This window comes from Salvelinus fontinalis, chromosome 4 (genome assembly GCF_029448725.1).
Source record: "Salvelinus fontinalis isolate EN_2023a chromosome 4, ASM2944872v1, whole genome shotgun sequence".
In the NCBI taxonomy this organism is placed as follows: Eukaryota; Metazoa; Chordata; class Actinopteri; order Salmoniformes; family Salmonidae; genus Salvelinus; species Salvelinus fontinalis.
The window spans coordinates 51,659,285-51,687,006 of NC_074668.1; the positions used below are offsets into that span (position 1 = coordinate 51,659,285).

A 27,722-nucleotide genomic window follows, 5' to 3' on the forward strand; every position below is an offset into this window, starting at 1 on the left:
AAGAAAATGGGATTCACGTGACGGTACATCCCAGAGGTGACTGAGATGCCATAACGGGATCTACAAAGGAGTGAAGAGTGACCCCCTAATGCATTTTTTAAGTGCAAAATTATCTGTATCACAAATCAGAAATAGTCTAAATAATTGTCAACAGAAAGCCTCACTGGAATGTAGAGAGGAGGGTCTGTGTTGGATTGAAAAGTGAGGATTTCTGCAAATAATTCTGCGTGCACCGTGACTGTCGACTGAAGCCGCACCCCCACCCCACCCACTCTTCACTCACCTGGACCTTGTAGGGATCCCCAGTGATTCTCAGGGGTTTGTCCGCCCCGGTGGGCATGGGGCCATCCTGGATCATCATCATCTTCACTCCTATTCTCTCCTAAGAAAGATCACACACAGTGAATGAATGTGTTGTGCAAGTTGTTTTCCTCTCAATCAGCTGAACGCATTGCTTAGTTCATAGAACTGTGGTTATATGCGTAACCATCCTGGGACAAACAGAGCAGTTTCAGTGTAGAATCTTGCAATTGTATCTAGCTTTGAACATTTGGAGCTATTATCTATTATGACCCCAATGATGAAAGCTTAAGACTTTCACGTACATGTCTTCCGTTTCCCTCTATAACACTCGCAAGCCGTGCAGGTCTCGTTAGAAGGGAGTGTCACAAATCCGCACAGAATGACTGGGGAAAATCAATTGATTCTCTAAAGAACATGACATCATACACAAAGATTGCCTGATCCCTGATGTTTTCCTAAAACTTTCCAATAACCTTCAGACCCATTTTAATAATTTCAAAGCATACTTCCTTCAGACAGAAATTTGGCATTACCTGATTTGATATAGCTTTGTGTTATTTTATCACTTTTATTGAGATAATGACAAAAAGGCCAGCTGAAAAAAAATTGAATCATTTTTACACATTTGTTTCTGATACCCCAAAGTATGCTAACATAGATAATTGAAGAGCTTGATGGTCCATGTTAATACTATCTTAAAACAAATCTACATGCTAGGGCAGTAAATATCATACAGAAAACACTTTTTAAAATATAGTTCAAATGGCATCTCTTGCAGGTTCAACATTTTCAATTATAACAATAAGCTTTGCAAGTTGAAAAAGGTTAGCCTGGAGCCCTGACTATAGGTTAATGCTTTTAGATCTTCCTGACTGAATGAATAAAACCTCTTCTTCTTAGGGAAGCCAATATGAACCTGAGAAATATTGCTTTGATAGCCTAATCGTCCTCTCAAAAAATATGTTTCCATGAAATATCCACTTTCAATGAATTAGGCCTGCTGTCCACAATTAAGTGTAAAACTGACACTGTTTGTTTTTAAAGGAGAATGTGATATCATGTATGAATCAACTTGCCTTTGTAACCTCCCCAACTTACCTTCTACGATGGGTATGGCAACTCGCATCCAGTGAGGTAGTTTCACAAAAGTGGTTGCCTTAGAAATATTAGTGACTACTACTGATGCAGAAAGACATTAAGTAGGGAGAGTATGGAGAAACAAATCTGTGCTAACAAGCCTCGTGAGCTTTGTGTTAATCCATATGAGGGAGATAACGAAAATGGTGAACATGGTACAGGGAACTGCCAAAATAAAGGAAACAGCAACAAGTGTTAGGCCACTACGAACCGCCAGAACAGCTTTGGCATAGATGCGCCTTGGCATAGATTCTATAAGTGTCTGGAACTCTATTGGAGGGATGTGATACCATTCTTCCACGAGAAATTCCATAGTTTTGTTGGTAAAGGAAAACACTCTCAGGTGCCACTTCAGAATCTCCCATAAGTGTTCAGTTGGGTTGAGATCTGGGGACAGAGACGGCCGTGCCATATGGTTTACATCGTTTTCATGCTCATCAAACCATTCAGTGACCACTCTGTGGATGGGGGCATTATGTTGGAAGAGACCACTCCCATCAGAATAGAAATTATTCACCATAGGTTGCAGGTGATCACGCAGAATGGCTATGTATTTATTGGCGTTTACCTTGCCCTCTAAAGAGTTGAGTGGACATAAACCATGCCTGCAAAATGCACCCCATATAGGGGTTAAAGCAACAACAACAAAAATCCCATGACTGAAATTTAAATCCATCTCAGATCAATTGTCTGGGGCCCAGTTAAGATCCTTTTCATGTAAGAAAGTCATGACTATCATGCTTTTAGGGAAAGAAGATCATTTTGTACATGTATTAAACCTGCGAGTTTGACCAATTCCAGGCCCCTTGCTTGGGGGGGTTGGGGGTCCTCCCAGGGATAATTTTTATGTTAAAGGACTGAGAAACTCAGTCCTGGTGTCTTATTAATTTATATTATTTTTCAAACAATAACAACCATACATAAACACAATAAATTGACAAACACATATTTCTAACAACATCACACCTGCTCAGACCCACGTTCCCACCGCAACCATACAAATAAAATAAAATCGTATTTGTCACATGCGCTGAATACAACAGGTGTTGATACTTACAAGCCCTTAACCAACAATGCAGTTAAGAAAATAGAGTTTAGAAAATATTAACTAAACAATAAAATAACATCGACGCTATATACAGGAGGTACCGGTACTGAGTCAATGTGCAGCGGTACAGGTTAGTCGAGGTATGTTTCACAACCACACTCATCCTTCGTCCCCTGGAATATTCCATTGTTTGTAGCACTATGCCATATGGCCTTAAACCTGAACTGTTAGATTTATCTTCGTAGCACACATATACATTTGATTCATCCACTGGCATAGTGATGGAGGATAATTTGATTTCCAGCTTTTAAGTACAGAAAAGTATGGTCCACCCCATTGGGTATCTCACCGCACCCCCATGTGCCATGTCTTGAAATACGCTGATTGTAAGTTTAATTGTAATCTGTCTTTGTAAAACTTCTGATAGCCAACTTTCTAAGTCTGCCCATGACTTTTGGACTTTATAGCACTCCCAGAAGGCATGAATTATTGAGACCTTGTTAGTTTTACACTTAACCTGTTATGGCTGGGGGCGCTGTTGTCACTATTTATGGTAATCGTGTAATTTTTGAAACGGCTTCCTACAAAATTCTTGATCGTACAATATGCATATTATTATTATTATTGGATAGAAAACAGTCTATAGTTTCTATAGGAGTTGAAATTTTGTCTCTAAGTGTTCTGGAGTCAGTTTTAAGGCCAATGTTATTCCTATGAGTATACGGACACTGCTTACGTCTTCCCCTGGATGCCTTTACGTGATGACGATTTGAATGGGGTCGATTGCGCAATCACAGGCACTATAAATTAAAAAACCCTGTAGGTAGGAGCTCCTTTCCAGCTGCGTCATGCGCGTGGAGGACATCGACCTGCTATTTTTCCAAGCGTTAGTTTAGCCTGTTATATTTCTCCGGTCATGTTTTTACTCGTTATAGGAGTTAAAAACATCATAAGGTAGTTAATTTAAAGCGTTTTATAGCAATTTATATCCGTTTAGTGCGATTTTGGGACATTTATTTCTGAAACGCTGTGAATCGCTGGGCACGCTTCCAGTTCATCCCGAACGCAGTTGGCATTTCCACATGGCAAGAGGACAGCTTTCCACCAAAAGACGATTAGACCCAAGAAAGGATCCTTTGCCCAAGATACTGATGGAAGAACAGCTCAAAGTAGGACATTTTTATTATGATAAATCGTGTTTCTGTCGAAACATTTTAGTGGCTTAGGACGCCATGTTTTTTGACGTAGCTTCGCTTGGCGCAAACTGTATTGAAAAGTAAGGATAATTGAAAAAATGTAATTCCGCGATTGTATTAAGAATTAAATTGTCTATCAATCGCTGTCCACCCTATATTTTTTAGTCACGTTTATGAGTATTTATGTATACGAGTAGATCACTGTCTAATATGGCGCACGGACATTTTCTCACCAGCTGGGCTACTTTTGTCATTGTGTAACCATGATTTTGGTGGCTAAATATGCACATTTTCGAACAAACTGTATATGTATGTTGTAATGTGATGTTACAGGGGTGTCATCTGAAGAATTCTGAGAAGGTTAGTGAAAAAAATAATATATTTTGGCGATGTTTATGTTATCGCTCTCTTTGGCTAGAATCAATGCTGGGGTAAAGTTTGCACATGTGCTATGCTAATATAACGATTTATTGTGTTTTCGCTGTAAGACACTTAGAAAATCTGAAATATTATCTGTATTCACAGGATCTGTGTCTTTCGATTAGTGTATGCTGTGTATTTTTACGAAATGTTTGATGATTAGTAGTTAGGTAAACACGTTGCTCATTGTAATTATTCTAGTCCATTTGTGACGGTGGGTGCAATTGTAAACTATGCCATCTACCTGAAATATGCACATTTTTCTAACAAAACCTATCCCATACCATAAATATGTTATCAGACTGTCATCTGATGAGTTTTTTTCTTGGTTAGGGGCTATAAATATCTTAGTTTAGCCGAATTGGTGATAGCTACTGGTGTTGGTGGACAAAGTAAAGATGGTGGATTATGCTAATGTGTTTTTAGGTAATAGATTTACATCTTTACATATTGTGTCTTCCCTGTAAAATATTTAAAAAATCGGACATGTTGGCTGGATTCACAAGATCTGTGTCTTTCATTAGCTGTATTGGACTTTAATGTGTGAAAGTTAAATATTTTAAAAATATATTTTTTTTGAATTTCGCGGCTCTGCCTTTTCAGTGGGGGTGGGGGGGGGGGGGGGGGGTGTGCCGCTAGCGGCACCCTAGTCCTAGACAGGTTAAGACATGACACTGCCATTGTGCTGTAGAATTTGTGAATTTTGTTTCTTGTATAATACATTCTATACATTAGTTTATACTGGGTTAAGAGTACATTTTCGTTAACTGTAATTTTGTTAGTTATGTTCCAACACTCCATCTTGTGCCTATATCAGTATATTTTAAGTCTTGATTCCAATAGTTTATATTTTTTTCTAAGAGATTGTCAGTTGGATAGGATTTCTGCAAGGTACATATTACCTATCATATGGGTATCCTTTTCTGAGTCAAATGGGGTTCCCTCAACTTTGCGCTGATGTCCAAAAGATTTCAGGTGGAAATGTATATATATATATAACTTTTAAGTTGCATGTATTGGAAAATGTCTACATTGGTCAGTCAAACATTGCTTTTGAAATCTGTGAATCTGTTTATTTTTGTGTGCTTACCAGCATTACGACTGTTCCAAATTGGATCCTTTGTTCTTACCCCCCAGGGCAATTGAACTTCTCCCAGAGGCTGCTCCAAGATGCCGCTGGCGGAGAATAGGTATTCAGAGCGGACTTCTAGTCTGACTCAGGAGGCATGCACACCATCCACCGCTTCAGAGTATATTACTCGCTAATGTTCAGTCTTTGGACAATAAAGTAGACGAGCTCAGGACGAGGATCTCGGTCCAGAGAGACATCAGAGACTGTAACATCCTCTGTTTCATAGAATCATGGCTCACTTGGGATATACTGTCGCCAGCTGGGTTCTCAGTACATCGTGCAGACAGGAAAAAAGAACTCTCCCGGAAGAAGAAAGGCGTGGTGTGTTTTTCATGAAAACATACAGAAACTCAAGTGTTTCTGTTCACCCAATCTAGAATACCTCAATCAAATGCCAACCGTATTACCTCCCAAGAGAATTCTCTTTGGTTAGTCGTGTATATTCTCGCTCAAACTGATACCACGACAGCCCTCAAGGAACTAAACTGGACTTTCTGCAAACTGGAAACCGCATATCCTGAGGCTGCATTTATTGTAGCTGGGGATTTAACAAACCAAATTTGAGGAAAACACTACCGAAGTTCTGTCAACACATTGACTGTAGTACTCGTTCTGGAAAAACACCTGACCACTGCTAATCCCCCTTTCGAAATGCCTACAAGGCCCTCCCCAGTCCTCCCTTCTGCAAATTAGATTGCGACTCCATTTTGCTCCTTACCTCCTATAGGCAAAAACTCAGGAAGTACCCGTGCTAAAGTCTTTTCAATGCTGGTTCAATCATGCTTCAAGATTGTTTTGATCACGCGGACTGGGATATGTTTCGGGTAGCCTATGAGAATAACATTGGCGTATACATGTACACAGTGACTGTTGTTCCCACTGTGACTATTAAAACCTACCCAAACCAGAAACCGTGGAAATATGACAGCATTCACACAAAACTGAAGGGGTGAACCACCGCATTTAACCATGGCAAGGTGACTGGGAATATGGTTGAAAACAAACAGTGTAGTTATTCCCTCCGTAAGGCATTCAAACAGGAGAAATGTTAGTACAAAGAAAGTGGAGTTGCAATTCAACGGCTCAGATATGTGGCAGGGTCTACAGACAATCACGGATTACTAAGGGAAAACCACTCACGGACACCGACGTCTTGCTACCGGACAAGCTACACCTTCTTTGCCCACTTTGAGGATAACACAGTGCCACCGATGTGGCTCGCTCACAAAGACTGTGGGCTCTCTTTCTCAGTGGCCGATGTATGAGTAAGACATTTAAGCGTGTTAACCCTCGCAAGTCTGCCGGCACAGACTTCATCCCTAGACGCATCCTCAGAGTATGTGCAGACCAGCTGGCTGGAGTGTTTATGGACATATTATTTTCTCTCCCTATCCCAGTCTGCTGTCACCACTTGCTTCATGATGTCCAACATTGTTCCTGTACCCAAGAAAGCAAAGGCAACTGAAATAAAGTATTATTGTATATTGTTTTTTTTTACCACTTTTGATACGGTAAACTATTCCATTCTTGTGGGCCGGCTAAGGAGTATTGGTGTCTCTAAGGGGTCTTTGGCCTGGTTTGCTAACTACCCCTCTCAAAGAATGCAGTGTATAAAGTCAGAACATCTGCTGTCACCAAAGGGAATACCCAAAGACTCGATCCTAGGCCCCACGCTATTCTCAATTTACATCAACAACATAGCTCAGGCAGTAAGAAGCGCTCTCATCCATTTATATGCAGATGACACAGTCGTACACTCAGCTGACCCCTCCCCGGATTTTGTGGTAAACGCTCTACAACAAAGCGTTCTTAGTGTCCAACAAGCTTTCTCTGCCCTTAACTTCTTGCGACTACAGGGGGTGCTGTTTACTCATATTTGCATTACAGATTAAACGGCTTCCTACTCTCCTACTTTATCGTACAATATACATATTATTAATATTATTGGATAGAAAACAGTCTCTAGTTTCTATAGCCGTTGGAATTTTGTCTCTGAGTGGAACAGAACTCATTCTACAGCAATTTCCCTGACATGGAGTCAGATTTCACACATTTTGGCCCCTGATCTGGAGTCAGTTTAAAGGCCACTGTGAATGCTATAAGGATACGGTCACTGCTTACGTCTTCCCCTGGATGCCTTTACGTGATGACGCTTTGAATGGTATCGATTGCCCAATCACAGCCACTATAAAACAAAAACACGTGTAGGTAGGAACTCCTTTCCAGCTGCGCCGGATGCACGGTGGACACCGACCCGTTCTTTTTCCAAGCATTAGTGGAGCCAGTAATATTTCTCAGGTCATGTTTTTACTCGTTATAGGAGTAATAGGATACAGATCCTGTGAATTACTCTGAGCATGCTTTTCATCCGGACGTGAAAATACTGCCTCCTACCCCAAAGAAGTTAAGAACAAATTCTAATTTAAAATGACATCCTACCAAAAGGCCTCCTGCGGGGATGGGGGCTGGGGTAAAAAATAATAATATAGGACAAAACAGACGATTATTTCTCTGAGTGAAACAGAAGTCCTTCTGCAGCACTTTTCCTGACCAGGAAGTGAAATGTCAGAAATCGATGCTCTTTTCAACTTGATGCCTATACATGGTCTTAACACTTAGGAGTCTGCTGACACTCTATACGCCTTCCTATTGGTGTAAAGAGGATGTCAGAGAAGAATTTTCTTTGCTCCTCTTGGTCTGTGGCGGAAAAAAACCTATTTCTTTGACGTGAACGTCCACTTCCGGTACTCTGAAGGAAGTGGGATTGACTTCTGTTTTGCCTTGATAACGAACGGCTAACGTCTCCGGCTCGAATTTTTTTTGATACATGTGACCATATCATCGTAATGTATGTTTTTTCAATATAGTTTAATCAGATTATTGAAACTTTATTCGGGAGTTTTGCCGTGTTCCGTCCTCTGACTGTGTTTACGTTGGAGAAATTTATGCCACTCGGCTAGTGCCAATGCTAATTGAAGAGGGACATTTGCCATTCTGAATCGAAACAACGACTCATCTGGACAGAGGACACGTTCTTCAACATTCTGATGAAAGATCAGCAAAAGTAAGACCCATTTTATGATGTTATTTCATATATCTGTCGTGCATGTGAATTGGCCGTGGGCGCCCAATTATTTCTGTCTATTGTAGCTACGCTAATATAGCGATACATTTTGTTTGCGCTGTAAAACATTTAATAAATCGGAAATATTGTTTGGAATCACAAGATGCCCGTCTTTCAATTGCTGCAGACTATGTATTTTTCAGAAATGTTTTATGATGAGTATTTAGTTATTTGACGTTGGTGTCTGTAAATATTATGGCTGCTTTTGGTGCAATTTTGGATTGTAGCTGAAATGTAAACTATGGTTTATACATGAAATATGCAAATTTTTCGAACAAAACATATGCTATACAATAAATATGTTATCAGACTGTCATCTGATGAATTTGTTTCTTGGTTAGTGGCTATTTATATCTTTATTTGGTCGAATTTGTGATAGCACCTGATGGAGTAAGAAATTGATGGAGTTAGAAAAAGTTGTCTTTTGCTAACGTGGTTAGCTAATAGATTTACATATTTTGTCTTCCCTGTAAAACATTTAAAAAATCGGACATGTTGGCTTGATTCACAGGATGTGCACCTTTCATTTGGTGTCTTGGACTTGTTAATGTGTGAAAGTTAAATATAAAAAAAAAATAGATTTTGAATTTCGCGCTTTGCACTTTGAGCTGGATGTTGTCATAAGTGTACCGGTGTCGGGCTGCCCCCGTAAAAGGTTGCCATTATTTTGTAAATGTTCTATCCTGAGATTTTAGAGTATTCTGAAAGTTTTCAATATTAATCAGGTATATCAGGAGATCGTCAGCAAATACATTTTGTTTATATTCATGTTTACCAATACTGATACCTGTTATGTTTGGTCCTGTCTCAGTTCAATTGCCAAAGCAAACAGGAGGGGGGAGAGAAGACATCCCTGTCTTGTGCCCCTTTCTAAAGCAAATTCATCAGATAATTTATTATTGGTTTATATTTTTGCTTCTGGATATTTATAAAATATTTTTATGAAATGTATTGTTTCAGCTGGAAAGTTGATGGCTTTCAAAGTTTTGAATAGAAAAAAAAGCCATTCAAGATGGTTGAAAGCAGTGTTACGAGTCTGTTCTTGAGATGAGTGTCTTGGTCTCGTCTCGGTGTCAGATACATTTGTACTCGGTCTTGACTCTATTTTCTTCCCGAGATGAGCCGAGAAAAAAACTAAATTATCAATTTCCATTCATTCAGAGAAAAAAGATGCTTTGCCAGGCCAAATATACACTCCTTTCTTGAAACATTAATATCTTAAGTCTTCATATCTACACTGAACAAAAATATAAACTCAACATGTAAATGTTTGTCCCATGTTATATGAGCTGAAAAAAACATGCCAGAAATGTTCCATTAGCACAAAAAGATTATTTCTCTCAAATGTTGTGCACAAAATTGTTTACATCCCTACTATTGAGGATATCTCCAGGAATGCCGGCCAGAGCAGTTGCCAGACAATTGAATGTTAATTTCTCTACCATAAGCTGCCTCTAACGTCATCTTAGAAAATGTGTCAGTATGTTCAACTGGCCTCACAACTGCTTGCGTCGTGTGAGCGACCGGTTTGCTGATGTCAACATTGTGAACAGAGTGCCCCATGGTTGCAGTGGGATTACGGTATGGACAGGCATAAGCTACGGACAACGAACAAAATTGCATTTTATTGATGTCAATTTCAATGAACAGAGATACCGTGACGAGATCCTGAGGCCCATTTTCGTGCCATTCATCCACTGCCATCACAAATCAAATCAAATGTATTTATATAGCCCTTCTTACATCAGCTGATATCTCAAAGTCACCTCATGTTTCAGCATGATAATGCACAACCCTATGTCGCATGGATCTGTACACAAATCCTGGAAGCTGAAAATGTCCCAGTTCTTCCATGGCCTGCATACTCACAAGACATGTCACCCAATGGGTATGTTTGGGATGCTCTGAAACGACAAGTATGAGAGCGTGTTTCAGTTCTCGCCAATATCCAGCAACTTCGCACAGCCATTGAACAGGAGTGGGACAACATTCCACAGAGTGTAAAAAAAATAGACCACAAGTCTGGTCCATCCTTGGGAGCAATTTCCAAACGCCTGAAGATACCACGTCCATCTGTACAAACAATAGTACGCAAGGATAAACACCATGGGACCATGCAGCCACCATACCGCTCAGGAAGGAGATGTGAAAGTACTTTGGTGCGAAATGTGCAAATCAAGCCCAGAACAACAGCAAAGGACCTTGTGAATATGCTGGAGGAAACGGGTACAAAAGTATCTATATCCACAGTAAAACGAGTCCTATATCGACATAACCTGAAAGGCCGCTCAGCAAGGAAGAAGCCACTGCTCCAAAACCGCCATAAAAAAGCCAGACTACGGTTTACAACTGCACATGGGGACAAAGATCGTACGTTTTGGAGAAATGCCCTCTGGTCTGATGAAACAAAAATAGAACTGTTGGGCCATAATGACCATCGTTACGTTTGGAGGAAAAACGGGGAGGCTTGCAAGCTGAAGAGCACCATCCCAACCGTGAAGCATGGGGTGGCAGCATCATGTTGTGTGGGTGCTTTGCTGCAGGAGGGACTGGTGCACTTTACAAAATAGATCGCATTATGAGGATGGAAAATTACGTGAACATATTGAAGTAACATCTCAAGATATCAGTCAGGAAGTTAAAGCTTGGTCGCAAATGGGTCTTCCAAATGGACAATGACCCCAAGCATTCTTTCAAAGTTGTGGCAAAATGGCTTAAGAACAACAAAGTCAAGGTATTGGAGTGGCCATCACAAGGCCCTAACCTCAATCCTATAGAAAATATGGGTGCAGAACTGAAAAAGCGGGTGCGAGCAAGGAGTCCTACAAACCGGACTCAGTTACACCAGCTCTGTCAGGAGGAATGGGCCAAAATTCACCCAACTTATTGTGGGAAACTTGTGGAAGGCTACCCGAAATGTTTGACCCAAGTTAAACAATTGAAAGGCAATGCTACCAAATACTAATTGAGTGTATGTAAACTTTTGACCCACTGGGAATGTGATGAAAGAAATAAAAGCTGAAATAAATTGTTCTCTCTACTATTATTCTGACATTTCACATTCTTAAAATAAAGTGGTGATCCTAACTGACCTAAGACAGGGATTTTTACTAGGATTAAATGTCAGGAATTGTGCAAAACTGAGATTAAATGTATTTGGCTAAGATGTATGTAAACTTCCGACTTCAACTGTATATACTGTATCTTTGTCTATGCCGCTCTGACACCATTCCTTAGATATGTGTGTATTGGGTAAATGTTGTGAAATTGTTAGATATTACTGCACAGTCAGAGCATTTCGTTACACCTGTAAAAACATCTGCTAAACACGTGAATGTGACCAATAACATTATTTTAAAGAACAGCGCAAATAAGCAATTACAAACGACAGTCCATCATTACTTTCTGAAAATTTCGAGAACATTTAAAGTTTCTTGAAATGCAGGCGCAAAAGCATCAAGCGCTATGATGAAACTAGCTCTCATGAGGACCGCCACAGGAAAAGAAGACGAAGAGATTGCTGCAGAGATTAAGTTCATTAGAGTTACCAACCTTAGAAATTGCAGCGCAAATAAATGCTTTACAGAGTTCAAGTAACAGACACAACTCAACATCACCTGTTCAGAGGAGACTGCGTGAATCAGGCCTTCATGGGTTGAACTGCTGCAAAGAAACCACTACTAAAGGACACCAGTCATAAGAAGAGACTTGCTTGGGCCATGAAACACAAGCAATAGACATTAGACCAGTGGAAATCTGTCCTTTGGTCTGAGTCCAAATTTGAGATTTTTGGTTCCAACCACTGTGTCTTTGTGAGACGCAATATAGGTGAACGGATGATCTCCGCGTGTGTGGTTCCCACCGTGAAGAATGGTGTTGGGGTGCTTTGCTGGTGTCAGTGATTTATTAAAAATTCAAGGCACACTTAACCAGCATGGCTACCACAGCATTCTGCAGCGATACGCCATCCCATCTGGGTAGCGCTTAGTAGGGCTATAATTTGTTTTTCAACAGGACAATAACCCAACACATCTCCAAGCTGTGTAAGGGCTATTTGACCAAGGAGGAGAGTGATGGGGTGCTGCATCATATGACCTGGCCTCCACAATTACCCGACCTCAAACCCAGATGGTTTGGGATGAGTTGAACTGCATAGTGAAGGAAAAGCAGCCAACAAGTGCTCACCATATGTGGGAAGTCTTTCAAGACTATTGGAAAAGCATTCCAGGTGAAGCTGGTTGAGAGAATGCCAAGAGTGTGCAAAGCTGCCATCAAAGCAAAGTGTGGCTACTTTGAATAATCTAAAATACATTGATTTGTTTAACAATTTTTTGGTTAGGACATGATTCCATGTGTGTTATTTCATAGTTTTGATGTCTTCAGAATTATTCTAAAATGTAGAAAATTGTATAAATAAAGAAAAACCCTTAAATGAGTAGGTGTGTCCAAGGTGTAGGAACTGTATGTGCAATGTTAAAGCCTATCTACCCCCTTTGGGATAAAATACTGAGTTTGAACTTTCCAGTTCCTTTTTTGTCATTTAGCAGATGCTCTTATCCAGAGCAACTTACAGTTAGTACACTCATCTTAAGATAGCTAGGTGGGACAACCACATATCACAGGAATAGAAAGTAAATTTTTCCTCAATGACGTAGCTATCAGTACAGTCAGATCTAGAAGTGTGTGTGTGTGTGTGGGGGGGTCAAGTGCTGGTGAGGGTGAGCATTATTTAAGATACTGTTTGCAGAGGTAGGGTTTCAGATGTTTAGGGTAGGGAGGGGACTCTGCTGTCCTAGCTTCAAGGGGAAACTGGTTCCACCATTGGGGTGCCAGGACAGAGAAAAGCTTGAACTGTGCTGAGCGGGAGCTGCCCTCCCGTAGGGTTTGGAGGACCAAGAGACCTGAGGTGGCGGGTTGGGGTATAGGGTTGGGGTATAGGGTTTGAGCGTAGCCTGAAGATAGGGAGGGGCAGTTCCTCTTGCTGTTCTGTAGGTAAGCACCATGGTCTTGTAGCGGATGCGAGCTTCGACTGGAAGCCAGTGGAGTGTGCGGAGGAGAGGGGTGACATGAGAGAACTTGGCAAGGTTGAAAATCAGGCGGGCTGCAGTGTTCTGGATAAATTGCAGGGGTTTGATGGCACAAGCGGGGAGCCCAGTCAACAGCGAGTTGCAGTAGTCTAGACAGATGAGGACAAGTGCCTGGATTAGGACCTGCAACACTTCCTGTATGATGTAGGGTCGTACTCCACGGATGTTGTAGAGCATGAACCTGCAGGAGCGGGTCACTGCTTTGATGTTTGTAGAAAACGATAGGGTGTTGTCCAGGGTCACACCAAGGTTTTTTTTTTTACTCTGGGAGGGTGACACTGTGGAGTTGTCAATTGTGATGAAATGGTCTTTGAGCGTGCAGGCCTTCCCCGGGAGGAAGAGCAGTTCCGTCTTGTCGAGGTTGAGGTGGTGGGCCAACATCCAAGTTGAGATATCTGCCAGGCACGCGGAGATGCGTGTCGCCACCTGGGTGTCAGAAGGGGGGGGGGGGTAGAAGTTGAGTGTCATCTGCATAGCAATGAAAGGAGAGACCATTTGTGGATATGACGGAGCCAAGTGGCTTGGTGCATAGAGAGAAGAGGAGAACCGAGCCCTGGGGGACACCAGTAGGGAGAGTACGTGGTGCAGACACACGTCACCTGGTAGGAGCGGCCTGTCAGGCAGGTTGCAATTCAAGAGTGTTCAGAGCCTGAGATGCCCAGCCCTGAGAGGGTGGAGAGGAGGATTTGATGGTTCACGGTGTCGAAGGCAGCGGATAGATCTAGAAGGATGAGAACAGAGAGAGAGAGTCAGCGTTGGCAGTGCGGAGAGCCTCTGGGACACAGAGAAGAGCAGTCTCAGTTGGTGAGGGTCAAGAAGATCGTTCTGAGAGAGATAATGAGAAAGTTGGTGTTGGTTTCTTGAGGAGGGGAGGAACTTTGGACATTTTGAAGTCAGAGGGGACGCAGCCAGTGGTCAGGGATAGGTTGATGAGGGAAGTGAGGAATGGGAGAAGGTCCCCAGAGATGGTCTTGAGAAGGGAGGAGGGGATGTGGTCAAGTGGGTAAGTTGTCAGGTGGCTAGAGGTCTGGAGAAAGAGGTCAAGGTGTAGGGTTGATCTGTGTACGTGAATTTGTCAAGCTTTTTCCCAAAGTGGTTGACAAATTCATCCACAAAGAGGGGGGGGGGGGGGGGATTAAGGAGGGAGGAGAAAGACCTTTAAGTCTTTACTGAAGACTTATCTCTTCAGTAGGTCATATGATTGAGTGTAGTCTGGCCCAGGAGTGTGAAGGTGAACGGAAAGGCTCTGGAGCAACGAACCGCCTTTGCTGTCTCTGCCTGGCCAGTTCCCCTCTCTCCACTGGGATTCTCTGCCTCTAACAATATTACAGGGGCTGAGTCACTGGCTTACTGGTGCTCTTTCATGCCGTCCCTAGGAGGGGTGCGTCACTTGAGTGGGTTGAGTTACTGACGTGATCTTCCTGTCTGGGTTGGCGCCCCCCCTTGGTTTGTGCTGTGGTGGAGATCTTTGTGGGCTATACTCGGCCTTGTAAGTTGGTGGTTGAAGATATCCCTCTAGTGGTGTGGGGGCTGTGCTTTGGCCAAGTGGGTGGGGTTATATCCTTCCTGTTTGGCCCTGTCCGGGGGTATCATCGGATGGGGCCACAGTGTCTCCTGACCCCTCCGGTCTCAGCCTCCAGTATTTATGCTGCAGTAGTTTATGTGTCGGGGGGCTAGGGTCAGTTGGTTATATCTGGAGTACTTCTCCTGTATTATCCGGTGTCCTGTGTGAATTTAAGTATGCTCTCTCTAATTTTCTCCTTCTCTTTCTTTCTCTCTCTCGGAGGACCTGAGCCCTAGGACCATGCGTCAGGACTACCAGGCATGATGACTCCTTGCTGTCCCCAGTCCACCTGGCCTTGCTGCTGTTCCAGTTTCAACTGTTCAGCCCGCGGCTATGGAACCCTGACCTGTCCACCGGACGTGCTACCTGTCCCAGACCTGCTGTTTTCAACTCTCTAGAGACCGCAGGAGCGGTAGAGATACTCTTAATGATCGGCTATGAAAAGCCAACTGACATTTACTTCTGATTATTATTTGACCATGCTGGTCATTTATGAACATTTGAACATCTTGGCCATGTTCTGTTGTAAGCTCTACCCGGCACAGCCAGAAGAGGACTGCCCACCCCTCATAGCCTGGTTCCTCTCTAGGTTTCTTCCTAGGTTTTGGCCTTTCTAGGGAGTTTTTCCTAGCCACCGTGCTTCTACACCTGCATTGCTTGCTGTTTTGGGTTTTAGGCTGGGTTTCTGTACAGCACTTTGAGATATTAGCTGATGTACGAAGGGCTATATAAAATAAACTTGATTTGATTTGGTGTAAAATCCTTTCCTAGGGTTTGAGGCAGAAGCTTGACATTTAGAGTGGTGGAAAGGGGCTTTCGCAGCGGATACAGAGGAAGAGAATGTAGAGAGGGGGAGTGAAAGGATGATAGGTCCTCTGGAAGTTTCGTTTTCATTCACTTTCGCTCAGCGGCCCGCAGCCCTGTTCTGTAAGCTCGCAATAAGTCACTCAGCCACGGAGCAGGACGGGAGGGCCGAGCCAGGCCGGGAGGAAAGGGGACAGTGCGAGTCATAGGATGCGGAGGAGGAGAGTAGGGTCGAAGAGGCAGAATCAGGAAACAGGAGGGAGAAGGATTTGGCAGAAAGGAGAGATGATAGGATAGAAGAGGAGAGACTAGTGGGAGAGAGAGAGTGAAGATTGCGATGGCGCATGACCATCTGGGTAGGGGGTGAGTGGTTAGTGTTGGAGAAAAGGGAGACTGAAAAGGAAACAAAGTAGTGATCAGAAAGCTGGGGGGGGGGGGGGGGGGGGGGGGGTCGCAGCGAGATTAGTAGGCAAGCAGCCTCTAGCAAAGATGAGGTCAAGAGAGGCAAGGAGGGGAAAGAGAGTTGGAAAGAAATTAATAAAAGGTAGACGTCGGGAGGTTGAAATCGCCAGGTACGAAGAGCGGTGAGCCATCGTCAGGAAATTAGGTTATCAAGGTGTAAAGCTCATTGAGGAACTCTCCAAGGGCACCTGGTGTGCGATAGATCACAATAATGTTAAGCTTGAATGGACAAGTGACAGTGACAGCATGGAATTCAAATGAAGAGATGGACAGGTGAGATGGAGAAAAGAGAATATCTTCACTTCGAGAAATGAGTAGACCTGTGCCCCGACGACCAGATGCTCGAGGACTACGAGAGAAAACATGGTCAGATGAAGATAGAGCAGCTGGAGTAGCAGGAGTAGCAGTGTTCTCTGGGGTGATCCATGTCTCCGTCAGGGCCAAAAAGTCAAGGGCCTAAAGGGCAGTATAGGCTGAGATGAACTCTGCGTTCTTGACCGCAGATCGGCAGTTCCAAACGCTGCCCGAGACCCGGAATTCCAAATGGGTTGTGCACGCAGGATACACTAAATTAGAAGGGTTGCAACCAAGGGGTGGAGAGCGTCTGTAAAGCCTACAGGGAGAGGTGTGAACAGGTATAGAAAACACACACATGGTTGACTAAGCTACAAAATAGCAAAATGAAATAATCAGTAATTAACTATGTAAGATACTCAAGTGAGAGACTGGTGTGGAGCATTCCTGTTTCCTTCCACGAACACCTCGGCAGAACCGTCTTTGTTTCAGCGACAAAACCGCCATGACCGCCACTTACATCTCCCGCTGAGAACCCAGGAGAGACTGAAGAACTAACTAATTGCTAATTCCCTAGCAGAGGTAGAGAGCACACCGCCCTGTACTAACTGCTGATTGTCTAGGAGACGTGAAACCACTCCCCCTCCAATACAGCCACTGATTACCAAAACAAGTCACAAATTGCACTGCCCTTTGATCCTGGTTGATGTGTAAACAACTATCTGCAGTCAGCATTTCTCACACCAAGTAGGCCACTGGGAAAACAGGCATCACTTTAAGTAAATGGCCCTAGCTAGCAAAAATACAGTACTAGGCCAAATAAGATAAAAATTATACTTATCACTCCTGGAGATATCAGGAAACACATTGAATAACACATTCATAAATGGCAGAGAAAAATAGTCAAAAAATAAATCATAAGGAATAAGGTTTTGAAGTGTATGTCCTATACAGTATCTAGGAGAATATTTTTGTTTTTTGGAAACATATTTTACCCCTTATTTTTGTTAGCACAAAACTACCTCCACAATGCCTTCCATTTGTATGGGTTCCCTTCAGACGAGTCCCGTGACACTAATGGGAGACTTAGAGGAAAACGATGAACACCCTCATGCTTGTGAGAGTCTCCCCAATTCCACAATGGGGTCATATTACACCGAACAAAAATATAAACACAATGTGTTAAGTGTTGGTCCCATGTTTCCTGAGCTGAAATAAAAGATCCCAGAAATTTGTCATACGCACAAAAAGATTATTTCTCTCAAATGTGTGCACAAATTTGTTTATACCCCTGTTAGTTAGCATTTCTCTTTTGCCAAGATAACCCATCCACCTGACAGGTGAGGCATATCAAGAAGCTGATTAAACAGCATGATCATTACTACACAAGTGCACCCTGTTCTGTCGACAATAAAAGGACACTAACATGTGCAGTTGTCACACAACACAATGCCACAGATGTCTCAAGTTGAGAGAGCATGCAATTGGCATGCTGACTGCAGAAATATCCATCAGAACTGTTGCCAAAGAAGTCAATGTTAATTTCTCGACCATAAGCCGCCTCTAACGTTGTTTTAGAGAATTTGGCAGAACGTCCAACCGGTCTCACAACAGCAAACCACATGTAACCACACCAACAGTTGCAGTTCGGCATCGTAACAGACTTCAGTGGGCAAATGCTCACCTTCGTTGGCACGCTGGAGAAGTGTGCTCTTCACAGATGAATCCCGGTTTTGGGCAGATGGCAGACAGCGTGTATAGCGTTGTGCGCGCAAGCGGTTTGCTGATGTCAACTTTGTGAACAGAGTGCCCCATGGTGGCGGTGGGGTGTTGGTATGACCAGGCATAAGCTACGGACAACGAACACAGTTGTATTTTATCAATGGCAATTTCAATGCACAGAGATGACGTGATGAGATCCTCTTATGTTTCAGCATAATAATGCACGACCCCATGTAGCAAGGATCTGTACACAATTCCTGGAAGCTGAAAATGAATTTATTTAAGTTGACTGATTTCGTTATATGAACTGTAACCCAGTAAAATCTTTGAAAATGTAGCATGTTGCTTTGATCATTTTTGATCAGTGTAGTTTGTAGCTAAGGCTGTTGTAGTAACTATTTTACCGCCACACTGGCGGCCACGAGTCATGAAGGCAGTCAAATTCCACGTGAATGTTTAGTAACGGTTATAAGTGTTCTCCAAGATCTGATGCTGCTGATGGTCATCAGTAGCCTACCAAACTTGCTAACTGCCTGGTCCTCAGCACTCTATTGTCCCTCTAATCACTCTGACATCCATGCAAATGTAATCGAAAATCTAAATCAAACACTTCATGAGAGCCCAAGAGCTCATTTTGTGCAACATTTCTATAGGCTATGCAATTGCGAGAGATAACAGAGTGATGGCCTATTATATTATAAAGAGGAGGATCCCATCAGCTTTCTATAGACTACGCCTATAATATATACACGGCTCAAAAAAATAAAGGGAACACTTAAACAACACAATGTAACTCCAAGTCAATCACACTTCTGTGAAATCAAACTGTCCACTTAGGAAGCAACACGGATTGACAATACATTTCACATGCTGTTGTGCAAATGGAATAGACAAAAGGTGGAAATTATAGGCAATTAGCAAGACACCCCCAGTAAAGGAGTGGTTCTGCAGGTGGTGACCACAGACCACTTCTCAGTTCCTATGCTTCCTGGCTGATGTTTTGGTCACTTTTGAATGCTGGCGGTGCTTTCACTCTAGTGGTAGCATGAGACGGAGTCTACAACCCACACAAGTGGCTCAGGTAGTGCAGCTCATCCAGGATGGCACATCAATGCGAGCTGTGGCAAGAAGGTTTGCTGTGTCTGTCAGCGTAGTGTCCAGAGACAGGCCAGTACATCAGGAGACGTGGAGGAGGCCGTAGGAGGGCAACAACCCAGCAGCAGGACTGCTACCTCCGCCTTTGTGCAAGGAGGATTAGGAGGAGCACTGCCAGAGCCCTGCAAAATGACCTCCAGCAGGCCACAAATGTGCATGTGTCTGCTCAAACGGTCAGAAACAGACTCCATGAGGGTGGTATGAGGGCCCGACGTCCACAGGTGCAGGACGTTTGGCATTTGCCAGAGAACACCAAGATTGGCAAATTCGCCACTGCGCCCTGCTCTTCACAGATGAAAGCAGGTTCACACGCACATGTGACAGACGTGACAGAGTCTGGAGACGCCGTGGAGAACGTTCTGCTGCCTGCAACATCCTCCAGCATGACCGGTTTGGCGGTGGGTCAGTCATGGTGTGGGGTGGCATTTCTTTGGGGGGCTCGCCAGAGGTAGCCTGACTGCCATTAGGTACCGAGATGAGATCCTCAGACCCCTTGTGATAATATGCTGGTGCGGTTGGCCCTGGGATCTTTCTAATGCAAGACAATGCTAGACCTCATGTGGCTGGAGTGTGTCAGCAGTTCCTGCAAGAGGAAGGCATTGATGCTATGGACTGGCCCGCCCGTTCCCCAGATCTGAATCCAATTGAGCACATCTGGGACAACATGTCTCGCTCCATCCACCAACGCCACGTTGAACCACAGACTGTCCAGGAGTTGGCGGATGCTTTAGTCCAGGTCTGGGAGGAGATCCCTCAGGAGACCATCTGCCACCTCATCAGGAGCATGCCCAGGCGTTGTAGGGAGGTCATACAGGCACGTGGAGGCCACACACATTACTGAGCCTCATTTTGATTTGTTTTAAGGACATTACATCAAAGTTGGATCAGCCTGTAGTGTGGTTTTCCACTTTAATTTTGAGTGTGACTCCAAATCCAGACCTCCATGGGTTGATACATTTGATTTCCATTGATAATTTTTGTGTGATTTTGTAGTCAGCACATTCAACTATGTAAAGAAAAGTATTTAATAAGAATATTTCATTCATTCAGATCTAGGATGTGTTATTTTAGTGTTCCCTTTATTTTTTTGAGCAGTGCATTTCAACTTTCCTAATATTAAGCACATTGCTTATCTTTACAACAGGAGTATAGCCTACCTGGCCGGCATGAAAATGAACAATGGGAAAAGTGTCCTCCATTCGCTAATTAAGTGCATAGATGGCATGTATTTTTTCCTGTTGCCAGTTTCCCGTTTCCAGACAGGTGCATGATAATGGTCCATTCTAAATCAAAACAAATGTCATACATATATTACTTAATACATGTAAAGACAAGATTAAATCAAGAATAGTCTGATTGCGGAAAATATTAGCCTATCACTTTTGAATGATACCCAGCGTAAGGCAAGAAACAACTTTTTCCCCCTACTTATTCTAATCATAGTCGCACACCTCATGTAGCCTAGCCCATAGGCCTATGTTTTGATAAGGTTTGTGTCACAACTAAAAAGTCTACAAATAACTTCATAAAATTAAGCACATTCATCCGCTTTACAAGGGTTGTTGTAGAGCCTAACTGGCATACATAAGCAGCACGTCAATTTCAATTTTGGGGAAGATCATTTTCACCATAAAAATGAACCTTTATAATAGAAGCATTTACATGCATAATCACATTTGCGGTCACTTTTGATAATGGTGTTTTCCCACTAATAGAACATTCGCGCATATAGTCTACTGCCGTGTGTGCATTGCTGCGCTTATGTGAAGAAATAACCTAATAGTTTATCACATTTTAAGCTAAACTTTCTGATTTGTTGCGTCAGCCTCATTGGGTCATTTTTTAAATGATTGTATTAATTTGAGATCTATCGCATCCCACAACTGTTCCATAAAAATTCAGATTATTTCATGCACAGAATTGGTAAACTTTTATACTATGGGGGATAGTAGATTGATATAGGCTAGTGCTTTTGATGTTCGTTAGGCCTACACATCTTGTTGGCTGACGAAAAGTAAATGTGGACAGTTCTTCCAATATCTTCAATATACACCACGGATAAAGACGCACGCAGTTGTGACCCCGAAGTGTCTGTCTTCACTTGTAGCCTGTGAGAAAGAGCCGATCACGTGATGGAGAGCCATGTGAGTGAGAGGTGCTTCAGGGGCATGCAGCACTCAGGGAGAAGGGAACAACGGCCACAAAAGGTATGGATTTTTTTTTATTCGAGGCATTGTCAAAATTGTGAATGAGAGACTGATGAAGTGTGTACGGCCTGCGCAAAAAATAACTTTTTCAAATCATCATTAGGATCGCATCATGAAGCCTTACAATGTATTAATAATCAAAAAACGTGTAACCCAATGTCTGTAGAACAACTAAAGTTAAATGAATAAGCATATTGGAGTATACATTTATTTGTTAACCGCTCAACACAGAACAGCCACATGTGCGTACTCCCTCAAATCGTTTGAAGAAAATATCCTTTCTATTTCATTCAACTTTGTTCAATTGTATTCTTCATACTATAAAATAATGCCACGGAATTCAAACCAGATCTTGTCTGCTAAATTAACTAGTGGAGCCCACAGCCATATGGCATAGCCAGATCAGGACTTGACATAAGGACAAGGATTAATTGAGAAGGTGTAGGCTGTATTACATAGATTTATTAGACTTTTTAAAATGTAGATGTTCCAAAGGTCTGCATCAGTGGCTTATGGGCTATGTGTAGAAGCCAGGAGATGATAATTGTGTTTATGTTAATTAAATGGTAAATTACCGTGAGACTGACAGTTATTTGCTTGACAATTACCGGCTCACTAAATTTCGTGACCGCCACAGCCCTATTTGTAGCCCAAACGGTTCAGACGCTAAAGACAGAAGTTGGCACATCAGTGTTCAGACGCTAAAGATGTTTTGGTGAGAAGACTTTCAGGATGTCTCATTGTCTGACAAAAACCGCTGTAGCTCGGCCACAAAAAAAAGATGCCCAGGGTCCCTGCTCATCTGCGTGAACGTGCCTTAGGCATGCCGCAAGGAGGCATGAGGACTGCAGATGTGGGCATGGGTAATAAATTGCAATGTCCGTACTGTGAGATGCCTAAGACAGCGCTACAGGGAGACAGGACAGACAGCTGATCGTCCTCGCAGTGGCAGACCAAAGGGTAACACCTGCACAGGATCAGTACATCGGAACGTCACACCTGCGGGACAGGTACAGGCTGGCAACAACTGCCAGAGTTACACCAGGAACGCACAATCCCTCCATCAGTGCTCACACTGTCATTGCAGGCAATCTCAACGCTGTGCATTACAGGGAAGACATCCTCCTCCCCCATGTGGTACCCTTCCTGCAGGCTCATCCTGACATGACCCTCCAGCATGACAATGCCACCAACCATACTGCTCGTTCTGTGTGTGATTTCCTTCAAGACGGGAATGTTAGTGTTCTGCCATGGCCAGCAAAGAGCCCGGATCTCAATCCCATTGAGCACGTCTGGGACCGGTTGGATTGGAGGGTGAGGGCTAAGGCCATTCCCCCCAGAAATGTCCGGGAACTTGCAGGTGCCTTGGTGGAAGAGTGGAGTGACATCTCACAACAAGAACTGGTAAATCTGGTGCAGTCCATGAGGAGGAGATGCACTACAGTACTTCATGCAGCTGGTGGCCACACCAGATACGGACTGTTACTTTTGATTTTGATCCCCCCCCCCTTTGTTCAGGGACACATTATTCCATTTCTGTTAGTCACATGTCTGTGGAACTTGTTCAGTTCATGTCTCAGTTCTTGAATCTTATGTTCATACAAATATTTACACATGTTAAGTTTGCTGAAAATAAACGCAGTTGACAGTGAGAGGACGTTTCTTTTTTTGCTGAGTTTAACTGGTTTGGCGAGTGTTCCGTTTTGTGAGAGGTGTGAGATGTTTACCAGGTTTATTTTCTATTAAATAGTATGCTTTACTGGAGTTTAACCTGTAGTTGTTGGCTCTCTTCAAAAGTAAAATATATTATTGCTGCTTAAGTTCAGGAATTGTATTTTCATCTTTACCTTGTAAATATTTCTTAAGGGTTCTTTCTAAAAAATATATTTTGATTTCTCTGTCTACATTTGCAACGGTAAAGATTTATTTTAAATCATTTACGTATTTCATAAATTTCAGGGTCTTGAAAATGTGCACTGTTCATTCTCCATATTCTATCACTAACTGTCCTTTGTAGTTGGGAAAAGTAATATCCAGGTGTCCTGTAAATGATTTGTATGTAGATATGACATTTTTCAGCCTCTTTGGAGGCTCTTTAAATGTGCCTTTTTAATTGCTATGTCTGTCTAACTTGTCAAATGTGTGATTTAAGTCACCTGCTAAAAAAATTGTTCCTGTCTGGATTTGAGCTAATATAGCTTGAATTACACTACGTTCAAAAGTTTGGGGTCACTTAGAAATGTCCTTGTTTTTGAAAGAAACGCAATTTTGTTGTGCTTTTCTTTCAAAAACAAGGAAATGTCTTAGTGACCCCAAACTTTTCATCGGTAGTGTATATCTAAAGAAAACAGATTTACCCCTAGGAGGATATGCAATGAAATAATGTGTATTTCACCCCACGTAAGGTACATTGCAAGATTAAAAAGCAACCTTCTTGGTTTGGGGGCTGGGATATAAGAGAAGAAAATGTGTATTATTTATCAGGATGCCTACAACTCCTCTTTAAATGTTTTTTTTATGCAACTCTTGCAGGAAAACCACATCTGCTGACAATTCCATGTAATATAAAAATGAGAGTCATAGTATGAATACATAATTATTATATACAGTCGGTCAAAAGTTGAGAATGACACAAATATACATTTTCACAAAGTCTGCTGCCTCAGTTTGTATGATGGCAAGTTGCATATACTCCAGAATGTTATGAAGAGTTATCAGATGAATTGCAATTAATTGCAAAGTTCCTCTTTGCCATGCAAATTAACTTAATCCCCAAAAAACATTTCCACTGCATTTCAGCCCTGCCACAAAAGAACCAGCTGACATCATGTCAGTGATTCTCTCGTTAACACAGGTGTGAGTGTTGACGAGAACAAGGCTGGAGATCACTCTGTCATGCTGATTAAGTTTGAATAACAGACTGGAAGCTTCAAAAGGAGGGTGGTGCTTGGAATCATTGTTCTTCCTCTGTCAATCACGGTTACCTGCAAGGAAACGCCGTCATCATTGCTTTGCACAAAAAGGGCTTCACAGGCAAGGATATTGCTGCCAGTAAGATTGCACCTAAATCAACCATTTATCGGATCATCAAGAACTTCAAGGAGAGCGGTTCAATTGTTGTGAAGAAGGCTTCAGGGCGCTCAAGAAAGTCCAGCAACCGCCAAGACCGTCTTCTAAAGTTGATTCAGCTGCAGGATCGGGGCATCACCAGTACAGAGCTTGCTCAGGAATGGCAGCAGGCAGGTGTGAGTGCATCTGCACACACAGTGAGGCGAAGACTTTTGGAGGATGGCCTGGTGTCAAGAAGGACAGCAAAGAAGCCACTTCTCTCCAGGAAAAACATCAGGGACAGACTGATATTCTGCAAAAGGTACAGGGATTGGACTGCTGAGGACTGGGGTAAAGTCATTTTCTCTGATGAATCCCCTTTCCGATTGTTTGGGGCATCCGGAAAAAAGCTTGTCCGGAGAAGACAAGGTTACCATCAGTCCTGTGTCATGCCAACAGTAAAGCATCCTGAGACCATTCATGTGTGGGGTTGCTTCTCAGCCAAGGGAGTGGGCTCACTCACAATTTTGCCTAAGAACACAGCCATGAATAAAGAATGGTAACAACACATCCTCCAAGAGCAACTTCTCCCAACCATCCAGGAACAGTTTGGTGACGAACAATGCCTTTTCCAGCATGATGGAGCACCTTGCCATAAGGCAAAAGTGATAACTAAGTGACTCGGTGAACAAAACATCAATATTTTGGGTCCTGATGAAGACAGGTTGGCTGTCGAAACGTTGTTAATTAAAATTTTGCATCTGAGCTCCTAGAGTGTGCGGCTCTCCTTTATTTTCAGGAAACTCCCCAGACCTTAATTGCATTGAGAACTTGTGGTCAATCCTCAAGAGGCGAGTGGACAAACAAAAACCCACAATTTCTGACAAACTCCAAGCATTGATTATGCAAGAATGGGCCGCCATCAGTTAGGAATTAGCCCAAAAGTTAATTGACAGCATGCTAGGGCGGATTGCAGAGGTCTTGAAAAAGAATGGTCAACACTGCAAATATTGACTCTTTGCATCAACTTCATGTAATTGTCAATAAAAGCCTTTGACACTTATGAAATGCTTGTAATTATTCTTCAGTATTCCATAGTAACATCTGACAAAAATATCTAAAGACAATGAAGCAGCAAACTTTGTGGAAATTAATATTGGGTCATTCTCAAAACTTTTGGCCACGACTGTACATTACGCACATTATATAACGTGTGACCATGTAGAAAGAACAAACATTTAACAGAGAACATACAAAACATATAAAGTAAAGTACTTCTTTGTACTTTGAGGCACTGTGCCTTTTTAGAGCTTTTAAACTCCAACTCCTCTCCTAACAAATTAAAAATATAGAGGCTGGTGGGGCTCTAGGAGAGAGTGGGTCCACAAAGAGACCCGAAGGCATCACACCTAAATCAGAGAAGTGTCTGATTTAGCCACACCATCCCAATCCCATCTCCACTCTCACCAATAACAACCATTGAATATTAGCTATAAATGGCAAACAAGGAATAATAATGACTAGACAGCCTCTCCTAATCTACCCAGAACGCTTATTCATTTTACTGCCTCTCCAACCTAATGTGTGTTTGTGTGGATGTGTGTGTATATCTGTTAGGTTGGATAAAAAGCAGAAGACATATTTCAACCCTGTATGGACTAATAAAGGCTGTATCACAACCGGCCGTGAATGAGAGTCCCATAGGGCGGCGCACAATTGGCCCAGCGTTGTCCGGGTTCGGCCGGTGTAGGCCGTCAATGTAAATAAGAATTTGTTCTTAATTAACTGACTTACCTAGTTAAAAAAGGTTGCATTTAAAAAATGTATTTAACATAAAGTCTTATCTTATAGCTGTTCATGGATGTGCGTGGGTGTGATTGTGTATATGAACAGGAGTATGAGGGAAGAGTAAGGGATAGTGAATATGAATCTGTCTAGGAGGGTGGGAGAGAATGGGTGTGTGGAATGAGAATGGATGAGTAAGTCGATGGATGGATGGGTAAGTGTGTCTGAGAGGAAGGGAGAACTTTAACCCCTGACCCCACAGCATAACAGAGATGCCAGAACCCTCATTTACTCAAGTGATTCCTTTATTTTGGTAATTACTTGATGTTCAAATCACAAATGAGTTTTACAGGTGGATACAGTTGAGAAAAGACTGCAGAGACTAGATAAATAACATTTCCAAATGAAAATGTGTGTGAATGCTTGTCTTGAAGTATTTATGGTTGCGAAATAAGTTGTAGTGGGGTTAAAAAAAGCTTTGAAGGCCTGGTACCAGTAGTGACTGCAGTTATAATGGTAGTAATAAGGCCAGTTGTAGATCATACTGGATTAGTATAGTAGGCTAGAGGGAGTACTATGGCCCAAGAGAACTGATTACATGTTTTTCTCTCTTAGAAGGCATACCTGCAGTTGCTTGATGGTGTCCCCTCCCCTCCCGATGACTAGGCCCACTTTGCTGGCTGGGATGAGCATCTCGTGGACTGAGCTGTTGTCCTCAGCCTCGCTGTGGAACCCAGAGCTGTTTCGACAGCGGTCCACTATCTGCCCAAGCATTCTTTTGGCCTGCCTGGTGGAGAGCAAACAGTTGCATATCAATGATGTATAGATGATGTGATGTATTATAGTCAATACCAATTACATACTGTACTATGATTGCCTAGTGTCAACATTTTATGATTGGTCCACAATGTGGTTTTTAAAACTGTATTATGTATTGTCAATTACTGTAATATTTTGGAGTAACAGTTAAATAAATGTGTATCAACAGAGTTGCAGTTAATACAGTGTGTGAGCATCTATAGAAACCATCAATAAGGGGACATATTGTTCTTTTCAAAATGACAAAGGATTGTTGACGATACTGCTACTGAGTTTATAGAATTTCTGTCACGTTCAACGTCTCAATATAAAAACTCACTCAATGCTCTCTGGGGTTCCATTGAGGGAGCAGGCTCTGTCCATCATACCGCCACTCTCTACAATGAGAAAGAACCGCTGGCATACAGTTAAAGGA

General features: G+C 42.6%; 1 protein-coding gene across 2 annotated transcripts in view; it reads right to left on the bottom strand.

The window, feature by feature from the left end:
- The window catches only part of LOC129853976 (far upstream element-binding protein 3-like), a 91,932-nt gene that overhangs the window by 38,421 nt on the left and 25,789 nt on the right, over positions 1–27,722 (bottom strand). For both annotated transcript variants that reach the window (XM_055920550.1, XM_055920549.1), the window contains exons 6-8: positions 27,627–27,684; positions 27,113–27,275; positions 284–382 (exon numbers count right to left, since the gene is read on the bottom strand). In XM_055920550.1, the coding sequence (XP_055776525.1) occupies positions 284–382; positions 27,113–27,275; positions 27,627–27,684 (320 nt within the window). The remainder of the gene's footprint in view (positions 1–283; positions 383–27,112; positions 27,276–27,626; positions 27,685–27,722) is intronic.